At 51.4% G+C, this 27,166-nt stretch overlaps 2 protein-coding genes across 2 annotated transcripts; both read left to right on the plus strand.

Moving 5' to 3' along the window:
• The first annotated feature begins 8,052 nt into the window (after nucleotides 1–8,052).
• Nucleotides 8,053–14,204, plus strand: Mrgprf (MAS related GPR family member F). The gene is made up of 2 exons (XM_051145759.1): nucleotides 8,053–8,500; nucleotides 12,085–14,204. The coding sequence occupies exons 1-2, from the start codon at nucleotides 8,453–8,455 to the stop codon at nucleotides 13,066–13,068; spliced, it is 1,032 nt and encodes a 343-aa protein (XP_051001716.1). The 5' UTR covers nucleotides 8,053–8,452; the 3' UTR covers nucleotides 13,069–14,204.
• A 4,633-nt stretch (nucleotides 14,205–18,837) lies between these two features.
• Nucleotides 18,838–26,718, plus strand: Mrgprd (MAS related GPR family member D). Its single transcript, XM_051146881.1, has 2 exons — nucleotides 18,838–18,871; nucleotides 25,754–26,718. The coding sequence occupies exons 1-2, from the start codon at nucleotides 18,838–18,840 to the stop codon at nucleotides 26,716–26,718; spliced, it is 999 nt and encodes a 332-aa protein (XP_051002838.1).
• Nucleotides 26,719–27,166: the final 448 nt, after the last annotated feature.

Genomic DNA, 27,166 nt, shown 5'->3' on the forward strand with positions numbered 1-27,166 from the left:
GGCATTTGTTTATGTCTTCTTGGGAAAGGAATTCTGAGAAACATGGCCATATCTCCAAGCTAAAACTCTACGAGAGAGGATGGGATAGAAAAAGAGAAGCAGTGGCAGGTGGGGTGGCCACACCTGTGATCCCAGCACTTGGAGGGTAGGGGCAAGCAGATCTCCATGAGTTAGGGCCAGCCTGGTCTACAGAGTGAGTTCCAGGACAGCCAGGGCACAGGAAAACCCTGTCCTGAAAAACTAAAGGAAGAGGAAGGAGAGGAAGAGGAAGAAGAAGGAAAGAAAGGCAAAGTAGAGGAAAGGGAAGGGAAGAGAAGAAAGTGTTCAATGAGGAAGATAAGGGAGGAGAGAATGAATGAAGAAGGAGAGAGAGAGGCAGGATGTGGGGGAAAGAAAAGAGGGAGGTGGAGGAGGCACAGACACAGTAAAGGACCCCATAAGTCAAAAAGAGGGTTTCCACCAGTGGACCTGTTTGGACCCCAATTCTCACACAAAGAACTGCAAAAATGAATGGACAAGGATAGTGACCAGGTATGCCATAGTTTTAGGAATGACTGGCTGTTGTTTGTGGGAATGCTAAAACTTGTGTGGGTTTTCCAGATGTGGCTCATTGCTGAGTGTGTGGGAGAATGGTCGCAGATCCAACCAAGAGAAGATGAATGAGTCTGATACATGGGCAGCGACAAGGAAGGCGCTCCTGTCTCCTCACAGGGACTTTGGTGACCTGCCTGGACAACCTGTAATGACACTCCACCGCAAGACCCTTAACCTCACCACATCAGCTGTGGCCCTTTATCTATGTGTCAGTCTCAGGACCTCATTAGGACATCAGCACCATCAGGCGGCTGTTTAGTAGCTTATCTTCCTCCTCCTCCTTTTCCACAAGTTTTAGTCATCAAGCACAGACTCTGCTTAGAACTGTTATGTTCATTTGCTTTCATTTTTTTAAATTTTGTTTTGGTTTTGTTCCAGACAAGGTTTCTCTGTGTAGCCCTGGCTGTCCTAGAACTCTCTTTGTAGACCAGGCTGTCCTAGAACTCACAGAGATCCACCTGCCCTGGCTTCCAAGTGCTAGGACTAAAGGCGTGCTTCATTTACTTTCTATCCAAGCCCCTGCTTACATTCCTCCATTTCTGAGTTCTCCACAGTTCTGTCCCCAGAACCAACATGGCTGGTGCTGAGTCAAATGCAGATGATAATGAATTCATGAGTGGTTGGGCAGATGGATGAGTGGGTTTGTTCACAAGTAAATGGATTGATGCCTGGATGAGTGGCACCCATGCATGGGCTATGAGTGGAAGGATGGGTGAGGAATGAATGTATTACTGTGTGGATGGATGGATGGATGGATGGATGGATGGATGGATGGATGGAGACAGTGCATGATGGGTAGTAGATTGACAGAAGGATAAGTGGATGAGGGCGTGGGTAGGTGAGTGTCTGGGTGGGTGGGTGGGTGGGCAAAGAGATGGCCAGACATAGGTTTGGTGGTTTGAATAAGAAATGTTCCTGTAGGCTCAGCTATTTGAATAGTTGGTCGCCAGTTGGTGGCACTGTTTGGGAAGGTTTAGGAAGCGTGGCCTTGCTGGAGGAAATATGTCGCTATGCAGGCTTTGAGAGTTTTGTGCTTTCTACTTCGAGCTTGTGCTTAAAGATGTGAGCTCTCAGCCTCCCGCTCCTGCCATCATGCCTGCTGCTGCTCGCTGCCATGTCTCTCTTCCCATCTTGATGGAATCTGACCTTTGGGGACTGTAAGCCGAAATAAACTCTTCTATAAGTTGTCTTGGTCATAATGTTTTATCACAGCAACAAAAAGTTAACTAATGCAAAAGTGTACAGATGGACAGACAGATGAAAGCTAAGTGTGTGGGCAGATGCATGGGTGAGACTGTGAATACAGGGAGCAATGGATGGGCAAGTGGGTGGGTGGATGGAAGGACAGGTAAATGAATGGATATGGTAGTGGGTGGGTGGGTGGATGGGTGGATGGGTGGATGGGTGGGTGGATGGGTGGGTGGGTGGATGGGTGGATGGGTGGGTGGGTGGGTGGATGGGTGGGTGGGTGGATGGGTGGATGGGGAGATGGATGTATAAATGAATGGACAGGTGGGTGAAATGATAGACAGACAGACAAAAGAGCAAGTGAAAGAATGGCTTCCCACATGGAGGACAGAAGGGAACAGAGGCTTCTGGATTTTCTGAGCTGCATTTTTTTTTTCATCACTGGGCAGCCAGCCTCACTGCAGAAGAACATGCCATACCCTTTTAAAACCAGGAAGGCCAGAGTGACCTGGGAGAGGAGAGCCATTGTTTCTTTACATCAGGTCCACGTTCCTGGGTATCTGTTTGACTGCGGCCGGCCTCCTTGCCCACTCAGGTCATTCCAAGGACAAGAAACTCACCTATCTTGCTCATCACCCAGTCCCCAGTGCCTGGTACCCAGCAGGTGCTCTGTAAACACCCACAGTGTGAAGGCCATGTGGAACACTCTGCTGTGCTGCCGGCTGCAGAAGGGCCTGGGATAGCAGTCCACACCCATTTTATCACCCACACAGCAGGGTCAACCATAACCACAGAAGCTCACCAAGAGATGCCTGGGCCTGAACTGGCCTCCTGTCCCCAGAAACCCTCCGTAAAGGAGGAGCCAATCCTGAGCCCTTGAGAGAGAAAAGCATGGAGAGCCAAGGTAAGTCCATCTGCATGAACTTTAACAGGGGATAATAAAAAATAAATTCCCCACTGGGTGTGGTGGTGCCCGCTTATAATCCCAGAACCTAGTGGTATAGCAAATATATCAGGAGTTCAAGGCTATCCTTGGCTACTTAGACAGTTGAAGACAGCCTGGGCTACATAAAACCATATCTAAAAATTAACTAATTTCAGCCTGGTCTATAAAGTGAGTTTAGGACATCCAGGGCTGTTACACAGAGAAACTCTGTCTTGAAAAACCTTAACAATTTTAACTAATTTAACTTTTTTCCTTTTCACTGGAAGGTGAATCTAATATTCTGCCCAAAGCACATGGACAGATTATTAAGATCAAGGGTGGCTCAGCGGGTGGGAGGTGTTTGCCATCAAGCCTGAAGACCTGACTTTAGTCACTTGGCACCTATACGGCAGAAGGAAAGGACCGACTTTCTCAAGTTGTCCTCTGACCTCCACAGGAGTGATGCAGTAATCACACAAGGCATATTAATAAAATTATAATACAGTTTTAGGAAGAACAGAAATCATGCCCCCCAGCCCTGGTCTGCTCACCTAAAGTCTATGCCCTGAGCCCTGGTGAGTAAGTGAATGACACCAATCACACCCAAGCCCAGGGCATGGAGTTTTGAGAACCATCCAATAAAGGTGGTTCTCCTAGGTATCCAAGCTCTTACTGCCACGCCCAGAAGAAAGCTTCTCAAATCAAGATGTGGTTCTCTCGGGGTCTCTCATGACTGGAGGCAGCCATGCGACCCCCCACATGGGGCAGGGTCCTCTCTACTGTCCCTTTTGGAACCTAGCATCTGGGTCTCCTCCCTACATAGCCTCAGACCCATTTCCTCAGGGAGACACAGGTGTTTGTGGTAGACTGCTTATCTGTGCCCCACCCCCAATGCTAAAATGGTCATGCTAAGGGGAAGATGGTAGGACTTGGGTCTCTTGGAGGTAAACTAGGTGATAACCATGGAGCCTTCCCGAAGGGGATGATGTCCTCATGAGAGGGATCCCGGAGAGCTTACGGTCCCTCTGCCTGTGAGGACTCCGCCGGAAGGTGTGTCTGTGATCCCGGGATGATGATGAGCGATGCCGGTCTGCAGGTGCTTGTGCCAGACTGTCCAGCCTACAGATCTTGAGGAATGGAGCTCCAGGTGCTCATGAACACGGGTCATCACTTTCTGTGAGCCCACAGCAGCCCAGGGGACAGGGTCAGGGGCTCCTCCGGGGACTCTGCGAATCCAGGATAAGACAGGCTCCCTCTAACACACACCTCTGTCTTGTTTGTCAAAGAAACATATTTCCATACCAAATAAGGCTGTGGACTCCACAGCCTCTGCCCACTTCACACAACTCCTTTTAAGTGTCCAAGCGCAATTATACTTGGACGGTGCTGGGATTCAGCCTCCCAGTGTAAACAAGTGGCCCAGCTGGGACACAGCTGCCTGTCCTGGAGGAGGAGGCTGGATCACCATCCTCCCTGCTGCCTGCCCAACCTCTCTCAGCCTCCAGGATCCCAGAGAATTCCTGCCGCCCGCCACCCCCTCCCCAAGTCCCAGGAAGCCAGTTGGCCCTAAGCAGGCAACTATTCAAGGCTCCCCCCTGCTCTCAGGTTTGTTAGGTGCAGAGAGACAGAGAGAGGTTTCCCCATGGGCAGGAGGAGGCTTCAACACAGGTGCAGAGAGAGGCCTATTTCTGGGCTCACTGCAAGATGCCCACAAGGCACACCTCCCCCAATCTGGGGACTGGTCAGTCCCATAGGAAAGTGTGACATTCCCTCAGGCTTCTTGGGTCATGAGAAAGTTGGCCCAGGGCAGAAAGAGGCCTCAACACCCCACCCTCACAGCCAACCCTCTGCTCCCTCCATACCCAGCCAAGCTTGGGCTCCATGCCCTGGCCACTAGCTTTTTCCAGGACCCCCTCTCTGGGGGAGACTGACTCATCTTCACTGAGGAGTGCACGCACCAAGCATGGTGGCTCGCCAACTTCCCTGCCTGCAAGCAAGCAAGGGCTGTGATTTTCCATTTGCGACATCTGATTGTTATTAGGGCTAGAGCGAGGGGGAATTCCTGGTTCCATAGGCCCCAGGAGGCCCCCAAGAAGATTCTGGGGTGGCAAGAGGCGGTGCTGGTGCCATCTGGGTTGTGTGGCCTTCTCTCTGCCAATTCTCCACCACTCTCCATAGGGGTCCCTCACCTGCTGTTTCCTGGGCTTTCCGTGCCAGGCCTCAGTGAGTTCAAACAGCAGAGTAGACATTCCCCTACCACCACATGCCCTGAAATGCCCATTGGAAGAAGGCCAAAGGCACCAAGCAAGTGAGCACCCCGGAGCTCCCTCTGCTGGGGCAGCCCTCTGGAACAGCCCGAGAAGGGAGATGTTAACATCTGGACTCCAGTCCCAGTGCTCAGGCCAGCGTGATGTCACCAGGCAGAGAGAAGTGAGTTCCCAGTGGGGATGGAGGGAGGGGGTGCTCCTGAACAGGGCATTCCTTCTTCAAGCCTCATCACTGTTCTGCTCCTCCTCCTCCTCCTCCTCTTCCTCCTCCTCCTCCTCTTCCTCCTCCTCTTTCTCCACCTCCTCCCCTCCCCCTTCTGCCGAGCCTGGAATTGGGTTTGGGGCGGGTTCTGTTTCCAAAGCCTTCTCCAACAGGCCAGGCGGGTGAGGGCTCATCCTCCACCCTGAGCCCAAATTTTCCGAGGCTCCAGGCAGTTCTTGGCTAGCCTGCTGCCGTGGGTCAGCAAGCGCGGAGTCGCAGGAGAAGATCTCTAAGAAAGGAAGGTCTCGGAGCATCAGGACAGCCATAGGTAACACTCTGGGACCCAGGATCTAGGGGAGGGAGACTAGGGAGGGGGGGCGGGAGACCAACACTGGGGGGGAGGAGACCAGCGATAGGGGCTGCAGGGTCAAGATCAGGGGCTGAAGGGTGAAGGCTAGCTGGGGCAAGCAAATGAGACTGGCATCCTCGAGGCAAGGAAATGGGCATTGTCATGACAGGCAGCTTGCAGACGTTCCCCCTCTCTAAGCAGGGAGCCCCAAGACCCTGGAGTGACGCTGTCCCCTTCCAGAAGATCTATTCCACCGCCCCACCGCCCCCTCCCAGCTCTGAATATTCCAGGGGTGTTGGAAGGCTTTAAGAATTCCCCTCTTGCCTTGCATTCCCTGACATCCCACTCAGCTGGTCTTACCCCCAGCCCCCAAATAGTCTTCCCTACCAGCTCTCGCCCTGTCCTCCCCTGGGTGAGAGAGCCCCATCCCTCCTTCAACCTTACATCCAAGCCTGGTTTCTGGAAGAGTTTGCAGGGAACACCCAATGGGCAATGGTTCAAGTGCAGAGCTATGGTTCCCATCACTCTTAGGCTTAGAGAAGCTGCTTCTGTCAAGTTGTGATTAGGGACCGGTGTCCTAGGCAGAAACGTATCTGGGCACAGCAGCAGACTGGACCCTCCCATGGCCAGTGCCCAGGCCAGGCCATAGCTAAGGAATGAGGGAGAGACTGGGGTATGGTAGAATAGAAGTGAAATGACCTAGGGAGCTCCCTTAGGGCTGGTCTGTCCATCTGTCAGCCCAAGGAGGTAGACAGATGGCCCATCATCTTGTCTTGAGGGGAGGGAGCAAGGGTTCCGACATGGTAGCCTCTTCCGATGGCTTTTTGTGAAGTCGGTTCTGTCACAACTCAGATCTGGCCAGAGCACACGCACTCACACGCATCCCCATACACGTCACACACATGTCTTTAATACAGCCCATCTGGGGTCCGCTTTGCTTCTGGATCTCACTGCACGAGTGAGTGAACCGTGTTGCAAATAATCAGGGGTAGGACAGGGACCAGGGGTAGAGATCAAAGCAGTCACAGAGGTGAGCAGGGAGCATGCTCACCTGCCCCAGAGGGCATGTGTCTAGTTGGGAGTCAAGTCTGGTGGAATGAAAGATTCCCTGAATCAGGACATCAATGGGGAGGGCGGGGTGGGGCGGGGGAGCGAGGAGAGGAGCTGGGAGTAGCAGGTGTCAAGAAGAGTGGCAGCAAATAGAGAGCGCTGGGGGTGTAAGCACCAAGAAAACCTGGCCTAGCTTATTGCATAGCTACAGGATGATGCCAGGTGGGAGGAGGCACACTGCACATTGTACAAACATCACTCCTGCCGACTTATAAGGTACTTCCAGTCGGGACACCCGAGCAGGTTTCATAGTCAGTCTTTCTTAGTTGGGGTACGCCAGGTAGAGCACACAGGTAGAGGGTGGGAGTGGGGGTGGGGGGTGGGGGGGAGTGGAGGTGAGGAGATAGCCAGGGACAGAAAAGGGCTATGTGTACCCTGGTTAAGAGTGTGCCTCTGGGCCTAGGAACACCATCCAATAGGAATAAGGGGTTGGGTGTGGCTTAAGTCCCATTGGGTTCCTTATCCCCCCCCCCCTTAACAGCGGACCGAGGCCTGGAGTTAGGGAGGGGGGCGTGTCGCTCGGGCAGACCGGACGCTCTCGGCAGCCAATGGCGGCTGCAGCTTCCAGGGCCACATATCCAAGAGGGAGGAGGCAGTGGCCCTGCGCGTGGCTGGCTGCTGGGGGATCCGCCCTGCTCAAGAAAGGAATTTCTGAGGAGTGTAGCAGTGAGCTGCCCACATCCCTGTACTGGGAGAGAATGGTCTGGCAGCCTGTAGCTGGTCTGTGTCCTGAGTCACAGCTTCAGACCTCCCACCTGCTCTGTGGGCAGGCATAGTGCGGGCTGGGCATGGGGCTCAGTTCCAGGAAACTCAGGGTGGATATATCAAGGAGCTGTTGCCTGCTAGGGTGGACCAGTCTCAAGCAGGGTCTGTCCCTCCCTAGCTTGTCACTGGACACACTCCCGGGCCTCCAGACTGGCTGAATGGGTCTGAGCCCTACACCCAGCCCGGAACCCAAGGACACCACAGCAACCTTTTGGTTTGCCCCCCTTCAAGTGAACTTTGCAGGGAGCAGCCACTGGGTCCCAAGAGTACAGAGATCTTCAAAGTTTCACTATGTACCCTGGTTAGGAGTGTGCCTCTGGGACAAGGGGCACCATCAATAAAGAATGAAGGGCTGGGTATGTGGCTCCCTTGGTAGATGCGGGCCTAGCATTCACTAAGCCCTGGGTTGGAGCCCTGTCACATAACCCAAGTATGGTGGTTCAGCCTGTAATCCCAGCACTCAAGAGACTGAGGCAAGAGGATCGAAAATCCAAGGTTGTCTTCAAGCGAGTCTGGGTTGCATGAAACCTTGTCTTTACCAAAGAGGAGGAGATGGACACCCACCCCAGAGCTAGGATGAAGAACCACGGTAAAGCAAGGCCCAGCCGAAGGCCTCCTTCTCCAGGACGCCCCTCTGCCAGAAAGAATCTGTCCTCTGTTGCCCATTTCTAGGACTGATAGCTGAGACCTCTATCCAAGCACAAAGGAGGTTCTCCAGGCCTGGGTGCAAGGTACCCCATCGTGAGCATTGCCTGGAACATTCTGGCCTAGACACCTTGCAGTCCAATGAGAAGAGAAAGGAGAAAGCATCTTCCCTGGGGAGTGACAGTGGGGCCCAGGAGCCAGGAAAGGGTCTGAACGTGAACCCACAGGCAGGAGGAGCAGGAAGGGTCCAGAGTCCCTGCCTCAGAGGGATCCAGGGGCCTGGTGGGCTGGGAGCCTCTGAGAGGGGGCAGGTGCTGACCCCACTCTACCCTCTCTCTAGGCTTTTGCCAAGCAGGAACACAGGCTGGTGAGCTCCCAGCAGGAGCTTGAACTCCATATTTCTGGAGATGGCCGGAAACTGCTCGTGGGAGGCTCACTCCACCAATCAGAACAAGGTAAGTGTCACGGGCAGGGGCCCTTAGCCTGTGGGAGAGTGTTATTGGGAGGGGGAACACAGCCCAGCATCTCCTCCCACATCGCTTTCCAGGACTGCCCTCCAACTCTGGGTTCCAGTGGGCAGCAGGCACATCTGGACTTTGTGGCTTGGCCTAGGTTAACTGGTCCCCCCTGAAGCCAGTGCCATCATCAGTGAGGTAAAAGAACGCAGACCCTGGGCATCCTGAAGTCCTTTGCCATGCTGTCTTTGGGTCAGTGTTTATCAGCTTTGAAAGGTCTCACTTCCTCCCCTTTCCCACTGGAGATGGGACAGTCACTTTTTATTATAGTCAGACCAGGTCAGACAACCTCTGCTGGTTCTGTGATGGTCCCATGTCTGTTGTGTGTGCCATGGAACTGTGTCACTCTGGGCCACCCAAGGTGAATGTTGCCCCAAGCCTGGGAGTATGAGCCATGGATGTAGATCTGCAGCTGGCACTAGCCCCACCTAAAGTTTAGACAATGTCCTGGCCTGACACATCACCTTCTGGCCTGCCGAGCCTTTGCTTCGCCCTGGAAAAATGTGGACTTCCCTTCTTCGGTTAGGAATTCCTCTGGCTTATTTCCTTTCTCCAGCTTCCCCTAGACTTGAGAAGACTGAGGCTTATGCCAGGATGATAACTGACTCCTTCCCACCCCACACCCTATCCTTAGTCCTTGGTCCTTGGTCCTTGGTCCTTGGTCCTTGGTCCTTTCCTTCCTTCCCAGAGGGACCACTGTGGAATGATGGCAGCCCAAGAGGCAGTGACTGGGCATGCTAGGGGACACCTCAAAGTTCCTAGAGAGGAAACAAGGCCCTGGAAGGGAGCAGACTCCAGAGTGGTGTTTCACAAGGTAGTATGGGGCTGCCAGTAGTAGCTCCTGCCCAGTGACTCGCCAGCTGTCTCCCTCACCCCAACACCTAGTGAGGGACTGCAGAGTTTTTCCAGGTTGGTGATACACAGAGAACTCTTCCCAGCCCCACAGGCCAATGCCCTAGTGCTGAGCTGGTCCTCATGGGAGCTCTGCATCTGGGTCTGGTCCGCTGAGTCAACCCTCAGAGGCCTGGTGCAGCAACAGATCAACTCCAAGAAAGGGGAGCAAGAAGAAAGCTAAGGATCTGGGTTTAGGAGCGGGCAGGAGATATTAGCTGATGAATTCTTAGAGGTGGACTGGTAGGCAGAAGAACCCCATAAACAACTTGTCCTTTCCTGATGTGACTTTGATGTGCCAGGATGGGTTGAGCTAGGAAAACAGTAGCAGGCTTAGGGAGAGAGTCCTGGGATAGATTAGTGATGTCTGCAGGGAGGAGGAAAGGGAAGCAATGTGTATAGGGCATCCTTTGCCACTGGGAGGAAGGGCTCAAAACAACCCTGAGAACAGAATAGCTACGTAGCTGCCTCATGCTATTGGCTCCCACAGTGGTTTTTAAATGTTAACACAGAAATATCAAACTATTTCTTGCTAGCATCTATAGATACAACCTCTCTGAAATTGAAGCAGGGAGCCCACAGGTCCTCCAAACCCTCTGGCTGGAATAGAGGGACTGCTCACTTTATTCAGAAGGAGTGTCCTGTGTCTCTGCTCCCAGTTTCTGACACCTGGCCCAGCTCCATGCATTTAAGTGTCAGCTCAGCCCTCAGGGCCATGACTGGTGTTCAGCCGGGCTGAGCTCCTCTCCCCGACCCAGTTGTAAAATACACAGCCTCTCTCTGAGCTCAAAGAATGGCCACCACCTAAAGCCTCTCCCTTCCTGGACCTTCTCATTATCCAGAACCCCAAAAGGCAGCCCTAGCCCAGAAGAGGGCAACTGCCTCTCATCTCTACTGCTCTCTAGTCCGAGTGTGGGATAGAGTCCTACTTCAGCTATGGCCACGGTCTTTTGGTTTCACCCACCCACACCCCCTACTAGTAATTTTATGTTTATTTTTAAGAATAAGTATTTTTGTGTTTTAAATTTGAAACATTATAAGAATAATTTGCTAGAAAACTGCTACAAGAGACTGTGTGCACATCTACTATCCTCTCTATGAACCATTATTTAGTCTTTTTTTCTTTTTCGGTTTTTGGAGACAGGATCTCTCTGTGTAGCCTTGGCTGTCCTGGACTCGCTCTGTAGACCAGGCTGGCCTTGAACTCACAGCAATTCCACTGCCTCTGCCTCCCGGATGCTGGGATTAAAGGCGTGTGCCACCACACCCAGCGATCCATTATTTAGCACTAGGAATCGAATCCCAGGCTCTCAATGCTGGGCAAGTGCTGCCACCAAGCATGATCTCCAGTCCTCTTTTTAAAATGGTATGTGCGTGCATGTGCAGGTGCGTGCGTGCGTGCGTGCGTGCGTGCGTGTGTGTGTGTGTCCATGTGTATGTCCATGTGTAGGCCAGAAGAGGGCATCAGATCCCCTAGAGCTAGTTACAGGCAGTTGTCAGCCACCCAAAGTGGGTTCTGGGAACTGACCTTGGCTCCTCTGCCAGAGCAGATGCTCCATCACTCCTACTCACTACTTTTTGAGACAGGGTCTCATTAATTTTCCCAGCTTAGGCTTGAACTTAAAGTCCTCCTTCCTCTAGGATGACAATGCCACATCAACAAGCCCAACTTTATCTGCTTATTGGTTTCTTAAATGGTTTTTTAATGTATGTGTGTGTGTGTGTGTGTGTGTGTGTGAATGGGTGGGTATGTGAGTGTGTATATATGTGTGTGTGTATTATGTGAGTGGTGTGTGTGAGTGTGAGTTTTGTGCATGACATATGTGTGAGTGAGTGTGTGGGCATGTGTGAGTCTGTGTGAATGCATGTGTTCAAATGTGTATGGACGCATGTGTATTGGTGCATGCGTACATGTAATTGGTGCATGTGAAGGCCTAAGATTGACATCAGAGTCTCCTAATCACTACCCACCACCTTAGTCACTGAGACTGGGTCTCTCAGTTAAAAGCAGAGCTGCTGCCAGACTTAGTGGCACACACCTTTAATCCTAGCACTCAGGAGGCAGAGGCAGGTGGATCACTGTGAATTTGAGGCCAGCCTGGTCTACAAAGCGAGACTAGAACAGCCAAGGCTATGCAGAGAAACCCTGTCTCAGGAAAAAATAAAATAAAATAAAAAATAAAAGAAGAAGAGCTGCCTGATGCAGGCTAATCTCGACAGCTTGCTCTGGGAAAATTTTCTACCTTTCGAATTACAGGAGGGCCACTGTGGACTCCGGTCCTCACACTTGCTCAACAAGCACTTTATCCACCAAGCCATCTGCCCACCCCTTTGCTTTCCACTGCTTTGCACGTGGGACATTTGGACCTGGCTGACCTATGGCAGCCTAGAGCTGCCTGTCTGGTCACCCTGTGCTGATGCCGTGCTGCTGGCTCTGGACTCGGAGAACCGGTGTTAGCATCAGCTAAGCTTGGGCCTCTTTCTACTCTGGCCTCTACCTGAACCATTCCACATCCAGGGACCCCGCAGACCCCACCATCGGGTAGCTAATGGCGACAGGTCCAGGAATGGGTCTTCTGAGGGCCAGGGAAGGGTGGCAGCCTTATAGATGTGTCCCCTTTGCACCTACACAGATGTGTCCTGGGATGGGCGAAGCTCTGGAGCTCTACAGCAGAGGCTTCCTGACCATTGAGCAGATTGCTGCGTTCCCTCCACCTGCCGTCACAAACTACATCTTCCTATTGCTTTGTCTGTGCGGCCTGGTGGGCAACGGGCTGGTCCTCTGGTTTTTCGGCTTCTCCATCAAGAGGACACCCTTCTCCATCTACTTCCTGCACCTGGCCGGCGCTGATGGGATCTACCTCTTCAGCAAGGCTGTGATCGCCCTCCTGAACATGGGGGCCTTCCTGGGCTCCTTTCCCGACTACGTTCGCAGGGTGTCCCGGATCCTGGGGCTCTGCACGTTCTTTGCAGGCGTGAGCCTCCTGCCGGCCATCAGCACCGAACGATGCGTGTCCGTCATCTTTCCCGCTTGGTACTGGCGTCGGAGGCCCAAGCGCCTGTCTGCTGGGATCTGTGCCCTGCTCTGGCTGCTGTCCTTCCTGGTCACCAGCATCCACAACTATTTCTGTATGTTCCTGGGCCGCGAGGTTTCACCTACAGCCTGCCGCAACATGGATATCTCCCTGGGCATCTTGCTGTTCTTTCTCTTCTGCCCACTCATGGTACTCCCCTGCCTGGCACTCATCCTGCACGTGGAGTGCCGAGCACGGCGCCGCCAGCGCTCTGCCAAGCTCAACCATGTGGTCCTGGCCATTGTCTCTGTCTTCCTTGTGTCCTCCATCTACTTGGGGATTGACTGGTTCCTCTTCTGGGTCTTCCAGATCCCAGCCCCCTTTCCGGAGTATGTCACTGACCTGTGTATCTGCATCAACAGCAGCGCCAAACCCATTGTCTACTTCCTGGCTGGGAGAGACAAGTCGCAACGCCTGTGGGAACCTCTCAGGGTAGTCTTCCAGCGGGCTCTACGGGATGGTGCTGAGCCGGGGGACGCTGCTAGCAGCACACCCAACACAGTCACCATGGAGATGCAGTGCCCTTCTGGGAACGCATCATGAGAGGCCAGCATGGGGGGGCAAGGCTGCTGCCAACAGCCGCCAGTAGCTTCCAGAGACACCTGCCTGAGGGCAGAAGCAAAGCAGCTGCTCCTGTGCCTCCGGGCAGAAGAGCTGCCTTCACACGAGGCATCTACCTCTTGCCAGGTGTGGCCAAGAGGCTGAGCAGCCACCTGTAGACAGACTCTGTGGTTTCTGCTCCCCAGCCATCTGTCTGTGACTCAGTGTACCAAAGTTGCCCTCCTCAATAGAAGGGGGTCCCTCCTCAATAGAAGGTCATGAATGAAGGCAAGAAGGAGGCCACCTCCACAAACATGACTCAGTCAGCGTCACCCGCTCTGGGCCAGCAGCCTCCCAAGGCAGCATCTGAACAGAGCCGAGAGAATGGTGCTATCTGGAAGAGGATCCTGTCCACCTACATCGTGGTTTTCAAACAAGTTCCTGTCCCTTTGATGAGTCATCTGGTGACTTTAATGGGGTAGGACCTGGCCTTGGCAAGCCATGTGACCCAGGAAGAACCTTCTGCCACCCTGGGTAGCTGACTGCTTTTCTGACACCCCATCCCCTCCCCAGCCCGCTCTGGGCAGCTGTCCATACACTCCATATCTTGTAGGCCACGCATCAGCTCCCTACCAGTCTCCAGTGCCCATTTCAAACTGGACTCTGGTCTCATCCTGACCCCAGTGGGGGCTGCCACCATGATGCCATCCATCATTCAGTATAGTGGCCTCCGTAGCCAAAGGAAGTTTTATAAAAGATAATAAAGTATATATCAATACGCATTTTTAAAAATCTTGCAACGAGGCAGGCTCAATGCCCACTGTCTTCTCTGTGTTTCTGTGTCCCACAGTGAGGACAACCAAGGGCAACTGGAGTCCAGGGTGGGTGGCCATCTGGTCCTTTCCTCTCCCTCTGGGTCTCCTCTGGTTATTTGGCCACACCTCTGAGCTGCCTTATGCTCTGCCTGACCCTGTTTATATGTAGGTTTCCGTGGCTCCTAAGGATGGAGCTCATCGATGGAGCTGTACCCATCCACAGAGAGCCAGGGAGGGGAGACAAGCAGGGAAGGGGTGAGCAGCATACCCACCCAGTGCCAGGCATGCTAGCCACACACCCTGAGTCCACTAAGCTTTGTTCCAGGCTACACGACCCCAGGGCAGGCACTGTGGCACTGGCACCTAGGGGTAGCAGCTAACTCCCCCAGGGTCATGTCCCTGATGGTCCACTACCCCACCCACACTGATCTGTCCCCTCCTTCCTGGCCACAAGCCATCTATGCTCCTCTAAACAAGGAGAGCTGTCATGGTGGCTCAGAGCAGGTGACCTCAGGAGCTGCACACGAGCAACGCCACTTGTCCCTCCCCTGTCTGCTACTGGACGAGGCTGCCTACTTACTACTCCCTCCCCGTGTCTGGGCAGAAAGTCCTAGCGACACAAGGTGTGGGAGTCTGTGGCCTCCACTCTTGCAGTGGAGCCTTGAGAATGTGCGTGTACCTCAGCTCAGGGGCAGGACTATGATCGCAGTGCTTTGTGGGAGTCCTGGGGGTGCCTGGCTGAGGGGGCCACCTAGACTCACCTGGCTCCCCAGAGCTCAGCCAGTCCCACTCCTGGGAAGTTCTTTCTTTTCTTTTTTTCTTTTTTCTTTCTGTTTTCCTTTTAGTTTTTCAGGATAGGGTTTCTCTGTGTAGTTATAGCTGTCTTGGACTCACTTTGTAGATCAAGCTGGCCTTGAACTCACAGGGATCAGCCTGCCTCTGCCTCCTGAGTCCTGGGATTAAAGGCGTGCACCACCATGCCGGGTCTTGGAAGTCCTTTCTTAAAAGCCTCCACACTAGTCCTCACAGCTGAAGCCTGGGGGTGAGCTGTGGCCTACAAGGGGCCTCTCCACCTGGGTCTAAGTCAGGGTTCATAGCCCAGGGCCACAAACAACAAACAGTAATTAACGTCAAAATACAAACCATCCTCCAACAACACGAGCTCTGTGGATGTTGAAGGGAGGTGGGGGTGATCTATACAGTCTTGTGGAAGAGGAGCCTTTTCTCTGCTCCCCTATAAGCCTTTAGCCTCTGGGTGCTCCTTTGCTTTCCCCAGACCCCTGGCTCTGGGCTAATGGAGAAGACACAGCTAAGAGGACTAAGTGGTTGGAACCCTCGGAGTCCCGCCACTCTCCTGCACTCTCCTCAGGTATTTAATTATTAAAGTGGGCTGTAGAAGGGCTGGGCAACAGTGGGGCCAGCAGGTGTGTGAGGGGTCTCCTACAGCTCTCCCAAGCCACCTGCCTTCTTTCTGGGTGTTTCATAAAGGCAGACTCCCACCCCGCCACCTAATACTGCAGATTTTTCTTCCTGAAATCCAAGAGGAAAGCCATTCTCCACCACAGGACAGCAGAGAGCCACAGCTCAGGGTCGAAACTCCCATTAAGGTGCTGCCTGGCCGTGGGGGTTGCCATGCAGCCAGACTTCCTACCAGCTTGTGCCTAGGAGATGGGTGGAGGAGGGAAAAAGAGACAGGGTGGACAGCACTCTGTGCCTTTTATGCTGCCTGTCACCTAGTAGCTCTGCAAAAATAAACAAGAGGGGGCACACTGTCAGCTAGAGCCAAAGGTCAAGAGTGAGCCTTGAAAAGCAGAGGTCTGCTACCTGCTAGGCACAGGCCCTCAGACTACCCATGCCCAGACCTCACAGGGGTGGTGGCATGCATCTCTGCACAAGATGGGGAAGCAGAAGCGGGGGATATGTTTAGACACGGAAGCTCAGTTGGTAAAGTCTTTGCTATCAGGTCTCCAGGATCAGGGTCAAAAGCCGGACATAGACTGTGTGTTTGGCATCCCAGGCTGGGGCGGCTGAGACAGGAGGATCCCTGGGGCTCAAGTCTAGATAAATTGACAAACTCCAGGTTCAGTGAGAGATCTCAGAAAAAGAAGGAGAGTAAAACGGAAGGCATCAGATGTTGACCTCTGTCCTCCACACACATGCACATACATGAACATACGTGTACACACACGCACACGCAGCCAGCTAATCCCAAGCACTGTCAGGGTAATGACCGGCTGTTATGAACCTAGCATGTTTAGCAGGCTCCCAGATGACTGTTTCATGTAACTAACTCTTTGGGTGTCTCTACGAAGTTGCTCACACCAGTTGCAGGAAGTTGGAGCTCACAAGACAATCACAGTGACTTCTGACCTTGATGTCTCTCATAAGCAAAGTGTTAGAGGAGATGCCAGGAACTGACTTGGCCATCACAGTCCCAGGCAAACCCAGCTGGGTCTGGCTGGCTTGCAGTCCAAGAAGGGCATGTTGTGCAGAAGGCAAATGAATATGGCTGTGAGCCGCCATAGCTCTCTTTCTCCCACTTCACCCAGGGATTTGGGAGCTTCTGCAGCCTTGGTGTGCCTCTTGGATATGTGGCTTCATTTTCTTTTTCTTTTCTTCTTTCTTTCTTTCTTTTTTTAATTTTATCTTATTTATTTACTTATTTATTTTGGTTTTTTGAGACAGGGTTTCTCTGTGTAGCCTTGGCTGTTCTGGACTTGCTTTGTAGACCAGGCTGGCTTCGAACTCACAGCAATCCACCTGCCTCTGCCTCCCCAGTGCTGGGATTAAAGGTGTGTGCCACCACTGCCTAGCTTTTTGTTGTTGTTGTTGTTGTTGTGTGGTTTTGTTTTTTGTTTTGTTTTGTTTGTTTGTTTGTTTGTTTTGAGACAGGGTTTCTCTGTGTTATAGTCCTGGCTGTTCTGGACTCACTTTATAGACCAGGCTAGCCTTGAACTCACAGAGGTCCACCTGCCTCTGCCTCCTGAGTGCTAGGATTAAAGGCATGTACCACCAAAGCCCGGCTCTTGGCTTCATTTTTTTTTTTTTTTAATAAGTCCAGGATGACCTTGAACTTTCTTTTTTTTTAATTAATTAATTTATTATTATGTATACAGTGCTCTATCTGCATGTACACCTGCCGGCCAGAAGAGGGCATCAGATCACATTATAGATGGTTGTGAGCCACCATGTGGTTGCTGGGAATTGAACTCAGGACCTCTGGAGGAGCAGCCAGTGCTCTTAACCTCTGAGCCATCTCTCCATCCTTTGGCTTCATTTTCTAAAAGCTCTCCCTCCCCTTCTCCCTTCTCCCTCCCCCTCTCCTTCCCCCCCCCCCATTGTATTAAGTGTAGGTGAACATGCACATCTGTATAGAGGCCAGAGATCAACATTAAGTGCCTTCCTCTACCACCCTCTGTCTTTTTTTTTTTTTTTTACATTTATTCATTTTGTGGGTGGGTGGGTGCACTCATGAGTAGGTCAAAGGACAACTCGTGGGAGTCGGTTCTCTCTTTCTAGGATCCCAGGGATCAAACTCAGCTAGTCATCAGGCTACCCACCTATTTTTGAGATGGGATCCTCTAGAGGGAAGGAGGAGAGGCAGGTGCAGGCCTGGGGAGGGGGCCTTCTGATGGGCTGGCGGTGAAGACACGAGGCTAGGGAAACACTCTGGCAAGCTTCTGGCGTCAAACCATGGCATGCAATGCAAAAACACTCTCTCCTGTAAGCCAGCAGGGATCTGAAAGTTGGAGAACTCAGAAAGAGCCAGGCACAGTTTTCAAAACCAAAACTCATGGAAAACTCTGCTTGGATGATGAGTCAGCTGCCAGCTCAGAGTTTCCTGGCAGTTCAAGAGACTCACCTACTTGGGCAGATGATTTTTTTAAAGCCTTTGGAATCAATTAAGCTGGAGCTTTAATGAGTGCATGATCAAATCCATCCACACATTCCTAAGCCACCCAGTGCCTGGGCTGCCCAGCTCAGGGCACCCACACTTCGGCCTTGTGTGATTGCCAATGAGCTCCGTCAGCAGGCATCCCCCAGCTCAGGCTAGAGACCTCTTTTCCAGAAAGATCCAGAAGGGACCCTAGCTTCAAGACTGCTGAACCAGGGGCTTCAAGTAGCGTTCTCTATGTCCCTCGTCTTTGTTTGTTGTTGGTTGGCTGATTGGTTTCCCTATGTGGCCTACAAACAGCCTCTCCTTCTCCACTAGAGGAGCCCTGGGAAGGAGGCTTTGAACTGTCTGAGGAGTTTAAGATTTATCTTAATTTTCTTATGTGTATGCCGGGCGGGGGATATTGGATATGAATGCAGGTGCCCTAAAATAAAAATATAGATCCCCTGGAACAAGAGTTACAGATGGTCGGGCGTCGTGGCGCACGCCTTTAATCCCAGCACTCGGGAGGCAGAGGCAGGCAGATCACTGTGAGTTCGAGGCCAGCCTGGTCTACAAAGCGAGTCCAGGACAGCCAAGGCTACACAGAGAAATCCTATCTCAAAAAACAAAAAACAAACAAACAAACAAACAAAAAAAGAGTTACAGGTGGTTCTGAGCTGCTGGACCAAATAAAGGATTTCTGGCATAAAATATGAAACCCAGGGCTAGGAGATGGCCCAGTCAGGAAGGTCCCTGCTGTGCAAGCAGAGGACCTGCGTTCAGCACCCACATGCTCCCACATAAAAAGCCAGACGTAGTGATGTGTGCCTGCAGTGCTTGTCCTGGAAAGGTGCGGAAGGGTGGATTTTCGGTTTGTGCTATACTTCATCTTAAAGATTTAGTATGTGTGAATGTGAATGTGAAAGTGTGTGTATTGTGTGTGGTGAGTGTGTGAGTGTGTGTGTGTGTGTGTGTGTGTGTGTGTGTGTGTGTGTGTGGTGTGCTGTCTTCCCCAGGTGCCATAAAAAAGGCATGGGACCCTCTACAGCTGAAGCGGCTGGTTACTGGGAGACACTCGACATGGTTCTGGGCATTGACTCTGGTCCTCCACAAGGTCAGCAAGCACTTTTTGTTTTGTTTGTTTTGTTTTCTGAGACACTCTCTGTAGACCAGGTTGGCCTCAAACTCAGAGGTCTGCTTGCCTCTGCCTCCTGAGTGCTGGGATTAAAGTATGTACCACTATGCAAGGCCAGCAAGCACTCTTAGCCACAGAGCCATCTCATCAGCCTTCATACACCCATACACAAAAAGGCACACATATGCACAATACACACACACATGCACAATACACACACACACACACACACACACACACACACACACACACACACACACTGGATTAGCTTATCCTACTAAGAAGTTCTGGTGTCCTAACAGGCACAGGTGCCTTTGGCCTCCATCCTGCCTTCATGGGCCCAGTGTGAGGAAGGGTCACGACCCAAGGACAAGAGCATGTGTGTGATCTTCAGTTCTCCCTGGACTTTGGAGGGTCAAGGATGACTAGCCAACCTATGGTGAAGATTCTGAGGCTCAGTGAGGTTACCTGAACCCTGACGTTGAACTCACAAATGCCAGGACAAGATGGCAGACTCCTCATCCAGTGTCTCTATCTCCTCACCTCAGCAAGCCGAGCTGGGTAAGTGCATTAGCTGAGCATCCCTCCATGTGGGTGCCCTTAATGGCCTTTCCCAGCCCACAGACACCACGCCCCCTTTCTCTTCGAGGCCCCACCCCAATTCCCATATCTTTGATGGGGCTGCTAATGCTTTGATGCATTGGGAAGGGAGGGGCCACCAGGATGGTGCCAGAAGGGGTGGTCCTTCCATGATCCTCAAAAGCCCTCAAGAGGGCTAGGGTGGAGCAGGGGAGAGCCATGCCTGGGAGGCCCATTAGTCTTTGGTTGGGCTCCTGTGGACCCAGGTCTCCAGAGGGTGGGCGGGCATCCTTCCTTCTCAAAGGGAGCCAAGGTGCTTGAGGAGGGGGTCCCCCAAATCAAGGCTTCTGTGAGACTGGGAGCAGAGGAGACCAACAGGAGCATCCTTGTTCAGTGGAAGAGACCCTGAGCCAGGAAAGTGCAAAGGCCCAGGCCCAGCGGAGATGCTGTAGACACCTCCAGGGACCAGCACCCTTTGCAGAAGGACAGAATGACACACCCAGAAGCAGGTGAGAGGCTTCCTTCTTTCTACAGTCTGGGGGGAGGCAGAGGGTATAGCAGTTCAAGACCTGCTACATGCCAGTGACAGCCTGGCTCTGCAGGGGCAGCTCAGTGACCAAGGCAGGTATCTCCTCCGCTCTGAGTGGGACTTTGAAAATTAACTCATGACCCTATAAAGCAGGGATTCTCACCTTCGCAACACTGCCAGCCTTTAATACAGTTCCTTGTGCTGTGGTGAGCCCCCAACAACAAAATGATTTTCATTGCTACTTCATAGCTGCAATTTCACTGCTGTTATGCATTGTAACTATCTGATATGTGACCCCCCCCAAAGAGGCAGAGACCCTCAGGAGGAGAGTGGTGTAAAATGAAGCTCAGGGTGGCAGGTCAGAGGTAACTGCAGGCCAAGGCCAAGGGCAGGTTAAGGAAGAGTAGACCTGGTGTAGCCTGACAACTTGAACTCACGAGGTGGAAAGAAAGAGAACAGACTTCAACGCGTTGTCCTCTGACTCCTACATAAGGTCATCCACGGCCTTGCTGTGAAGGTGCGCTGTTGTCCATGTCTCTTTGCACTTGAAATATTCCTAGAACACAGACAGTGGGACAGTGGGAGCAAAGATTCGCATGGTTATTACGGAATGGGGTGCTAAGGCTGACAGAGTGGCCAACATTCCAACTCTCCACTCATAAAGAGGAGTAGAAGGCAGAGCCAGCTTAGCATGTCCTCAGTCCCCTCCCTCTGAATTCACACACACACACACATACACACGCGCGCACACACACACACACGCGCGTGCGGAACAGAGAGACAGAGACAGAGAGAAATACACACAGACAGAGACAGACTATAAGGCTATGAGCAGAGAAAATTTTGTTTGTTTTGAGACAAGGTCTCATATAGTCAAAGCTGGACGCAAACTCTCAGTGTAGGGTCTAACCCTGACCCTCCTGATTTCACCTTCTAAGTGCCAGGTTGACAGCTTTGGACCACCACACCAAGGTTTTGTAAGACTGGGATGGAACCCAAGGCTTTGAGCAAGCCAGGCAAGCACATTGTCCAAGGGGCTACATGCCCAGCCTCTTTTCTTTCTTTTCATTTTTTTCTTTCTTCCTCGTTCTCTCTTCACTTTTCTTTCCTTCTCTCTCTCTCTCTCTCTCTCTCTCTCTCTCTCTCTCTCTCTCTCTCTTTCGCTTAGTTTATTCTTTAAGACAGGGTCTGGCTATGTAACCCAGGCTTGGAAAGCTACATGGAGCCCATAATAATTTCAAACTAGTGGTCCTCCTCCCTCATTCAGCCTTGTAAACTTTAGGATTACATGCATGTACCACCAAACCCAGAGCTTCCTGCATACTGGTAACTGCTCTGCCGGATAATCATGTCCCCAGCCAAGAAAATGATTTCAACATTTGTCTGTCTGTTTGTTGTGCCCCATGAAAGTACTTTTAAAATCAGAAATATTTTCAGAAAAGCTTCACCCATCATGCCTCAGTAATATGGTTGCCTAAAGCAGACATGAACATGGCCAATACCAATGGTAAATCCAATGGGGAAATCTCATGGGGCCCCACCTATAGACTAAGAACTGTAGGCATCTGAAGGATGCTGTCAGTAAGAAGAGCAGTCCTCCAGGGAGGAGCCTGTTAATGGGTTATCTGATACTGAGTGGTCAGGCTCCAAATCACTTACATGCAAGCAACACTGAACAGACTCAGCAAAGAGAGAAACAACTAAAGAGGAAGAGGCCAAGAAAAAACTAGAAATAGTTATAGCTGGGGGATGGAAACACACGAATAGACATGGCACTCATATCTGAGGGAAAGTGCAATGCCATCAGGCTATCAGAACTGAGGGATAGATAGGGCTGCAGGGACCATTACCAGATCAGAGGGTCAAATATCCCAAGGACTTGCATGACAATTTCAAGGCTCATCACCGTGAGTGTCTCCCAGAAGGTGTGTTCATTCCTGGCTAGAGAATGGGGCAGCAGCTCACCTGGGTCAGGATGCTTCTCGGCTCTGCTGGGGAACAGAGAGCAAGCCTCAGGTTCAGAGTCTTAGGGGAACCCCCAAAGCAACCTAGAGGCCCCCAAAAGCCTGAGTGATCCATGGTTCCAGAAAGCTCCAACAGGTACTCAGAAACCACACGCTGAATGTCCTCCGCATGCTGGGCACAGCCCTGGCCATGACCGTGGACAAAAAAGCCATCAAGGGTAGTTCTACCTGCTCTCACGTTCTCCCTGTGCCTGCTGCTGAGCTCAATGGTGAAGTCCCATTCTCCGCTCTCTCACTCCCAAGTTTAGGGTTAACTGCCAGCAGCACATCTGTGTGGCTGTGACAAATGTGGCATGCTGCTTTTAACAGCATGTGCTCTCTGTGGTTGCTTCGACAGAAAGTCTGAAGGCTAGGCCAGTGGAATGACTCCAGGGTTAAAGGTGATTGCTGCAAAGCCTGACATGTTGAGTTCAAGCCTAGAATTTTCATGGTCGAAAGAGAGAACAGACTTAGACACATTGTCTTCGGACTTCCACAGAACTGCTGAGGCATGAACATTCAAGCACTTGCCTAAACACACACACACACACACACACACACTCACGCACGCACACGCACGCACGCATGCGCACACACACACACACACACACACAGAGATAGGTAAAATGAAATGAAGAAATTTCTGTTTTGGTCTCGGCCCAGTTATGGGCCCCCCTCTCCAAAACCCCCTTTCTTTCCTCAGCCCCATTTGGCCTCCCTTCAATCTTATTTTTTTAAGACAGGGCACCCACCACCACCACCACCACCTCGTGTTGTGAAAGGAGAGAACCATCCCCAGGCAATCATCGTCTGACCCCTGAATATAGGTGCCCTCCCAGAAGAAAACAACTGAGTATAAAAGGAAAAAATGTTTTATAAAGAATTCTTGAAAAACAAACCTTTGGCAAAGTAAGAAAATGAGCAAATAAAAAAAATGGCTGAAAATTGTGGTTTTTAAAATTATGAGGAGCTGGGCATGGGTGGCACATGATCCCAGCACTCGGGAGGCAGAGACAGGCAGAGGTCAGCCTAGTCTACAAAGTGAATTCCAAACCAGCCATAGCTACATAATGAGCTCCTGTCTAAAATTTAAAAAAAAAAAGGAATGGGGCTGGAGAGATAGCTCAGTGGTTAACAGCGCTTCCCGATCTTTCAGAGGATCTGCGTTCAGTTTCCAGCACCCATGTCAGGTGGCTCACAACCATTTGTAACTCCAGTTTGAGGGATTTGAGACTCTCTTTCTGGCCTCTTTGGGCACCCACAGATATGCCATACACACACTCAGATGCTTTCACATAAGTAAAATGAGAAACAAATCTTTGGGGCTGGAGAGATGGCTCAGAGGTTAAGTGCACAGGTTGCTGCTCTTCCAGAGGTCCTGAGTTCAATTCCCAGAAACCACATGGTGACTCATAACTATCTATAATAAGATCTGGTGTCCTCTTCTGGCCTGCAGGCAATACACGGTGTACATATTAAATAAATAAATATTTTAGCAACAACAACAAAAAAAAAAAAAAAAAAAAAAAACCAACAAATCTTTGGCCAGGCATGGTGGTACACACCTTTAGTCCCAGCACCCAAGAGGCAGAAGCAGGTGAGTCTGAGTCCAACCTGGTCTACAGGGTGAATTCCAGCACAGCCAGGGCTACACAGAGAAACAGGGAGAGGGGTGGGGGGAGAACAGTGGATTTTAGACAAGTGGGAACCCAGAAGGCAAGAGTACTATCATATTAACAGATCACACACTCTAAGCAATGGTACTCAAGCAGAGATGTAAGCCTTAAAACACTAACAGTCGGATTTGGAGCTTCATTTTGGAGCTCTGAGCATCCAGTCACACACACAGAGAAATGACCAGACAGATGGCCTCACCTTCTGCCAAGCCTACAGAGAAAGCTGACCTTACAGGCCGCAGACTGTTCTGCAGAGTGGAGGGACAGCCACATCTCCAAGCTGTTTCATAACAGGAAACAAAAGCAGCAGCAGCAGCAAAGCAATGTGGCATTATATTTCTGAGTAGAGACCAAGAGCAGGCCACTGTCAGGTGCAGTGACACATGGCTTCCTTCCCAGCAATTGGGAAGCAGAGAAAGGAAGATCAGGGCTTCCACACCATCCCGGGTTACATGATATCCTGTCTCAAATGGGGGTGTGGGGAGGGGGTTAATATCAAACTAGGAAAAAGAAGAGGAAAAGGAGGTGGGAAGGCTGGAGAGATGGTTCAATGGCTAAGAGCACTTGTTCTTGTGGAGGACCTGGGTTTAGTCCCCAGCATCCACACGGCAGCTCACAGCCATTAACTGCAGCTCCAGGGGATCTGATGCCCTCTTCTGACCTCCACGGGCACTACATGCATATGGTATATATACATACATGGAGGCAGACAGCCATATTCATAAAATAGAAATAATTCTTTTCTTTTCTTTTTTTTTTTTTTCAAGACAGGGTTTCTCTGTGCACCCTTGGCTGTCCTGGACTCACTTTGTAGACCAGGCTGGCCTCGAACTCACAGTGATCCGCCTGCCTCGGCCTCCTGAGGGCTGGGATTAAAGGCGTGAGCCACCACTGCCCAGCTAGAAATAATTCTTTTAATGATGAAACTAGACTGGGTATGATGATATACAGCTGTATCCCTAGCTCTTGAAATGCTGAGGCAGGGGGATCAGGAATTCCGGCTCATCCTCAGCTACATAGGGAATTTGAGGCCAGTCTGGGCTACATGAGACGCTGTCTAAAAAAAAAAAGAAAAGAAAAGAAAAGAAAATGAAAAAGAAAGAAAGAAAGAAAAGAAAAGGATAATCCCAGCAGTCAGGAGGCAGAGACAGGTGGGTCTCTGTGAGTTCAAGGCTAGCCTGATCTACAAAGCAAGTCCAGGACAGCCAAGGCTACACAGAAAGACCCTGTCTAGAAAAATATAAAAAAGAAAAAAGAGGGGCTGGTGAGATGGCTTAAAGGTTAAGAGCTCTGGCTGCTCGTCCAAAGGTCCTGAGTTCAATTCCCAGCAACCACATGGTGGCTCACAACCATCTATGATGAGATCGGGTGCCTTCTTCTGTCATGCAAGTGTATATGCAGGCAGAACATTGTATACATAATAATAAATAAATAAATCTTTAAAAAAAAGAAAAAAGAAAAAGAAAAAGAAGCAATGGTGGTGATACACTCCTTTAATCACTTAATCCTTTAAGCACTCAGGAGGCAGAGGCAGACAGATCTTCGAGTTTGAGTCTAGCCTGATCTACAGAGTAAGTTCCAGGATAGCCAGGGTTTCACAGAGAAACCCTGTCTCAAAAAAAAAAAAAAAAAAAAAAAAAAAAAAAAAAAAGGAGGAGGAGGAGGAGGCAGAGGAGAAGGAGGAGGAGAGAAGAAAGAAAAAAAGAAAAAGAAACTCAGGCTGAGAGAGCGGAGCTGGAGGAAGCGAGTATGTGGCAGGTCTGTGTGTCTGGACCTGTGGTAGATTCAGCCACAGAGGGAGACCAGAGGTATCTAAAGAAATCCAGCAGGCCAGGAGATGGTGCCACACGACTTTAATCCCAGCACTTGGGAGGCAGAGGCAGGTGGATCGATGTGAGTTGAAGGCTAGCCTGGTCTACAAAGTGAGTCTAAGACAGCCAAAGCTATACAGAGAAACCTTGTCTCAAAATACCAAAACAAACAATCAAAAAAAGAGAAGAAAAATCCCAACATCCACATGGGTCCAATAGTCCATCAACACAGAGTTTAACTCAGGTCTCTTTTCCTTCCTTAGGAACGAACTACACTCTGAACAGCAGACCAGCCCCAGGTCTGACCATCAACTACACCATGAACTCTGTGACCTGGATCTACCTTTCAGTGACATTCCTGGCCATGGCCACCTGTGTGTGTGGGATGGCAGGCAACTGCTTGGTGATTTGGCTGCTGAGCTTCCGCGTGCAGAGGTCGCCTTTCTGCATCTATGTGCTCAACCTGGCGGTGGCCGACCTGCTCTTCCTTGTCTGCATGGCCTCCCTGCTCAGCCTGGAAACGGGGCCCCTGCTCACAAATAGCACCTCCACCAGAGTCTATGAGGTGATTAGGAGAACCAAGTACTTTGCCTACACGGCAGGCCTGAGCCTGCTGACGGCCATCAGCACCCAGCGCTGCCTCTCAACGCTTTTCCCCATCTGGTATAAGTGCCATCAGCCCCGGAAACTGTCATCAGCAGTGTGTGGTACGCTCTGGGCACTGGCCCTGCTGATGAACTTCCTGGCGTCTTTCTTCTGCGTCCGGTTCTGGCATCCCAATGAAAACCAGTGCTTCAAGGTGGACATGGTTTTCAGCATTCTTATCCTGGGGATCTTCATGCCGGTGATGATCCTGTCCAGCGCCACCCTCTTCATCCGGGTGCGGAAGAACACCCTGCTGCGGAGACGGCGGCCCCGGAGGCTGTTCGTGGTCATCCTGGCTTCCGTCTTCGTGTTCCTCACCTGTTCTCTGCCCCTGGGCATCTACTGGTTCTTACTCTACTGGGTGGGACTGCCGCAGGACGTGAGGCTCTTGTATGTCTGCTTGTCTCGCTTCTCTTCATGTTTGAGCAGCAGCGCCAACCCACTCATCTACTTCCTCGTGGGAAGCCAGAAGCACCGCCGGCTGCAGGAGTCCCTGGGTGCTGTGCTGGGGAGGGCACTTCGGGATGAGCCCGAGCCAGAGGGCAGGGAGACGCCGTCCACGTGCACTAATGATGGGGTCTGAAGGTAGCCCATTTAGGACCTCCTCCCAAGCCCGCCCAGCCTTTCCTTAGGAGTACCTAGGTAGCCTGCAGCTCAACATGTTGGGGTCACTTTTCTATACGCTAAGAGGCCCACCAATATCACCTTATGCTCCTAATTTAACTGGGATGTAAGGCCACATTTCTTTCTGTTTTACCTGGTTAGAAGCGGATCCTAGCTTTGCCTCCACTGCCCACCCCCCACCCCCGCCCCATCTTGTTCAAGGCTGGCTGGGAAATGGTATCTCCCAGAGGAGATAGAACCTCATGCAGGTGGAAAAGGTCATTCCTAGCCACCTTATCTCCCTGAGATGGTATCTGTCCTCGTTTCATTTCCGTTGCTGTGACAAATTCCCTGAGGAAAAAAAGCAACACAACTGCAGATCACAGCCCATCATTTCAGGCAGGTCAAGGCAGAAGTTTAAGCAGCTA

This window comes from Acomys russatus, chromosome 5 (assembly GCF_903995435.1).
Source record: "Acomys russatus chromosome 5, mAcoRus1.1, whole genome shotgun sequence".
Taxonomy (NCBI): Eukaryota; Metazoa; Chordata; class Mammalia; order Rodentia; family Muridae; genus Acomys; species Acomys russatus.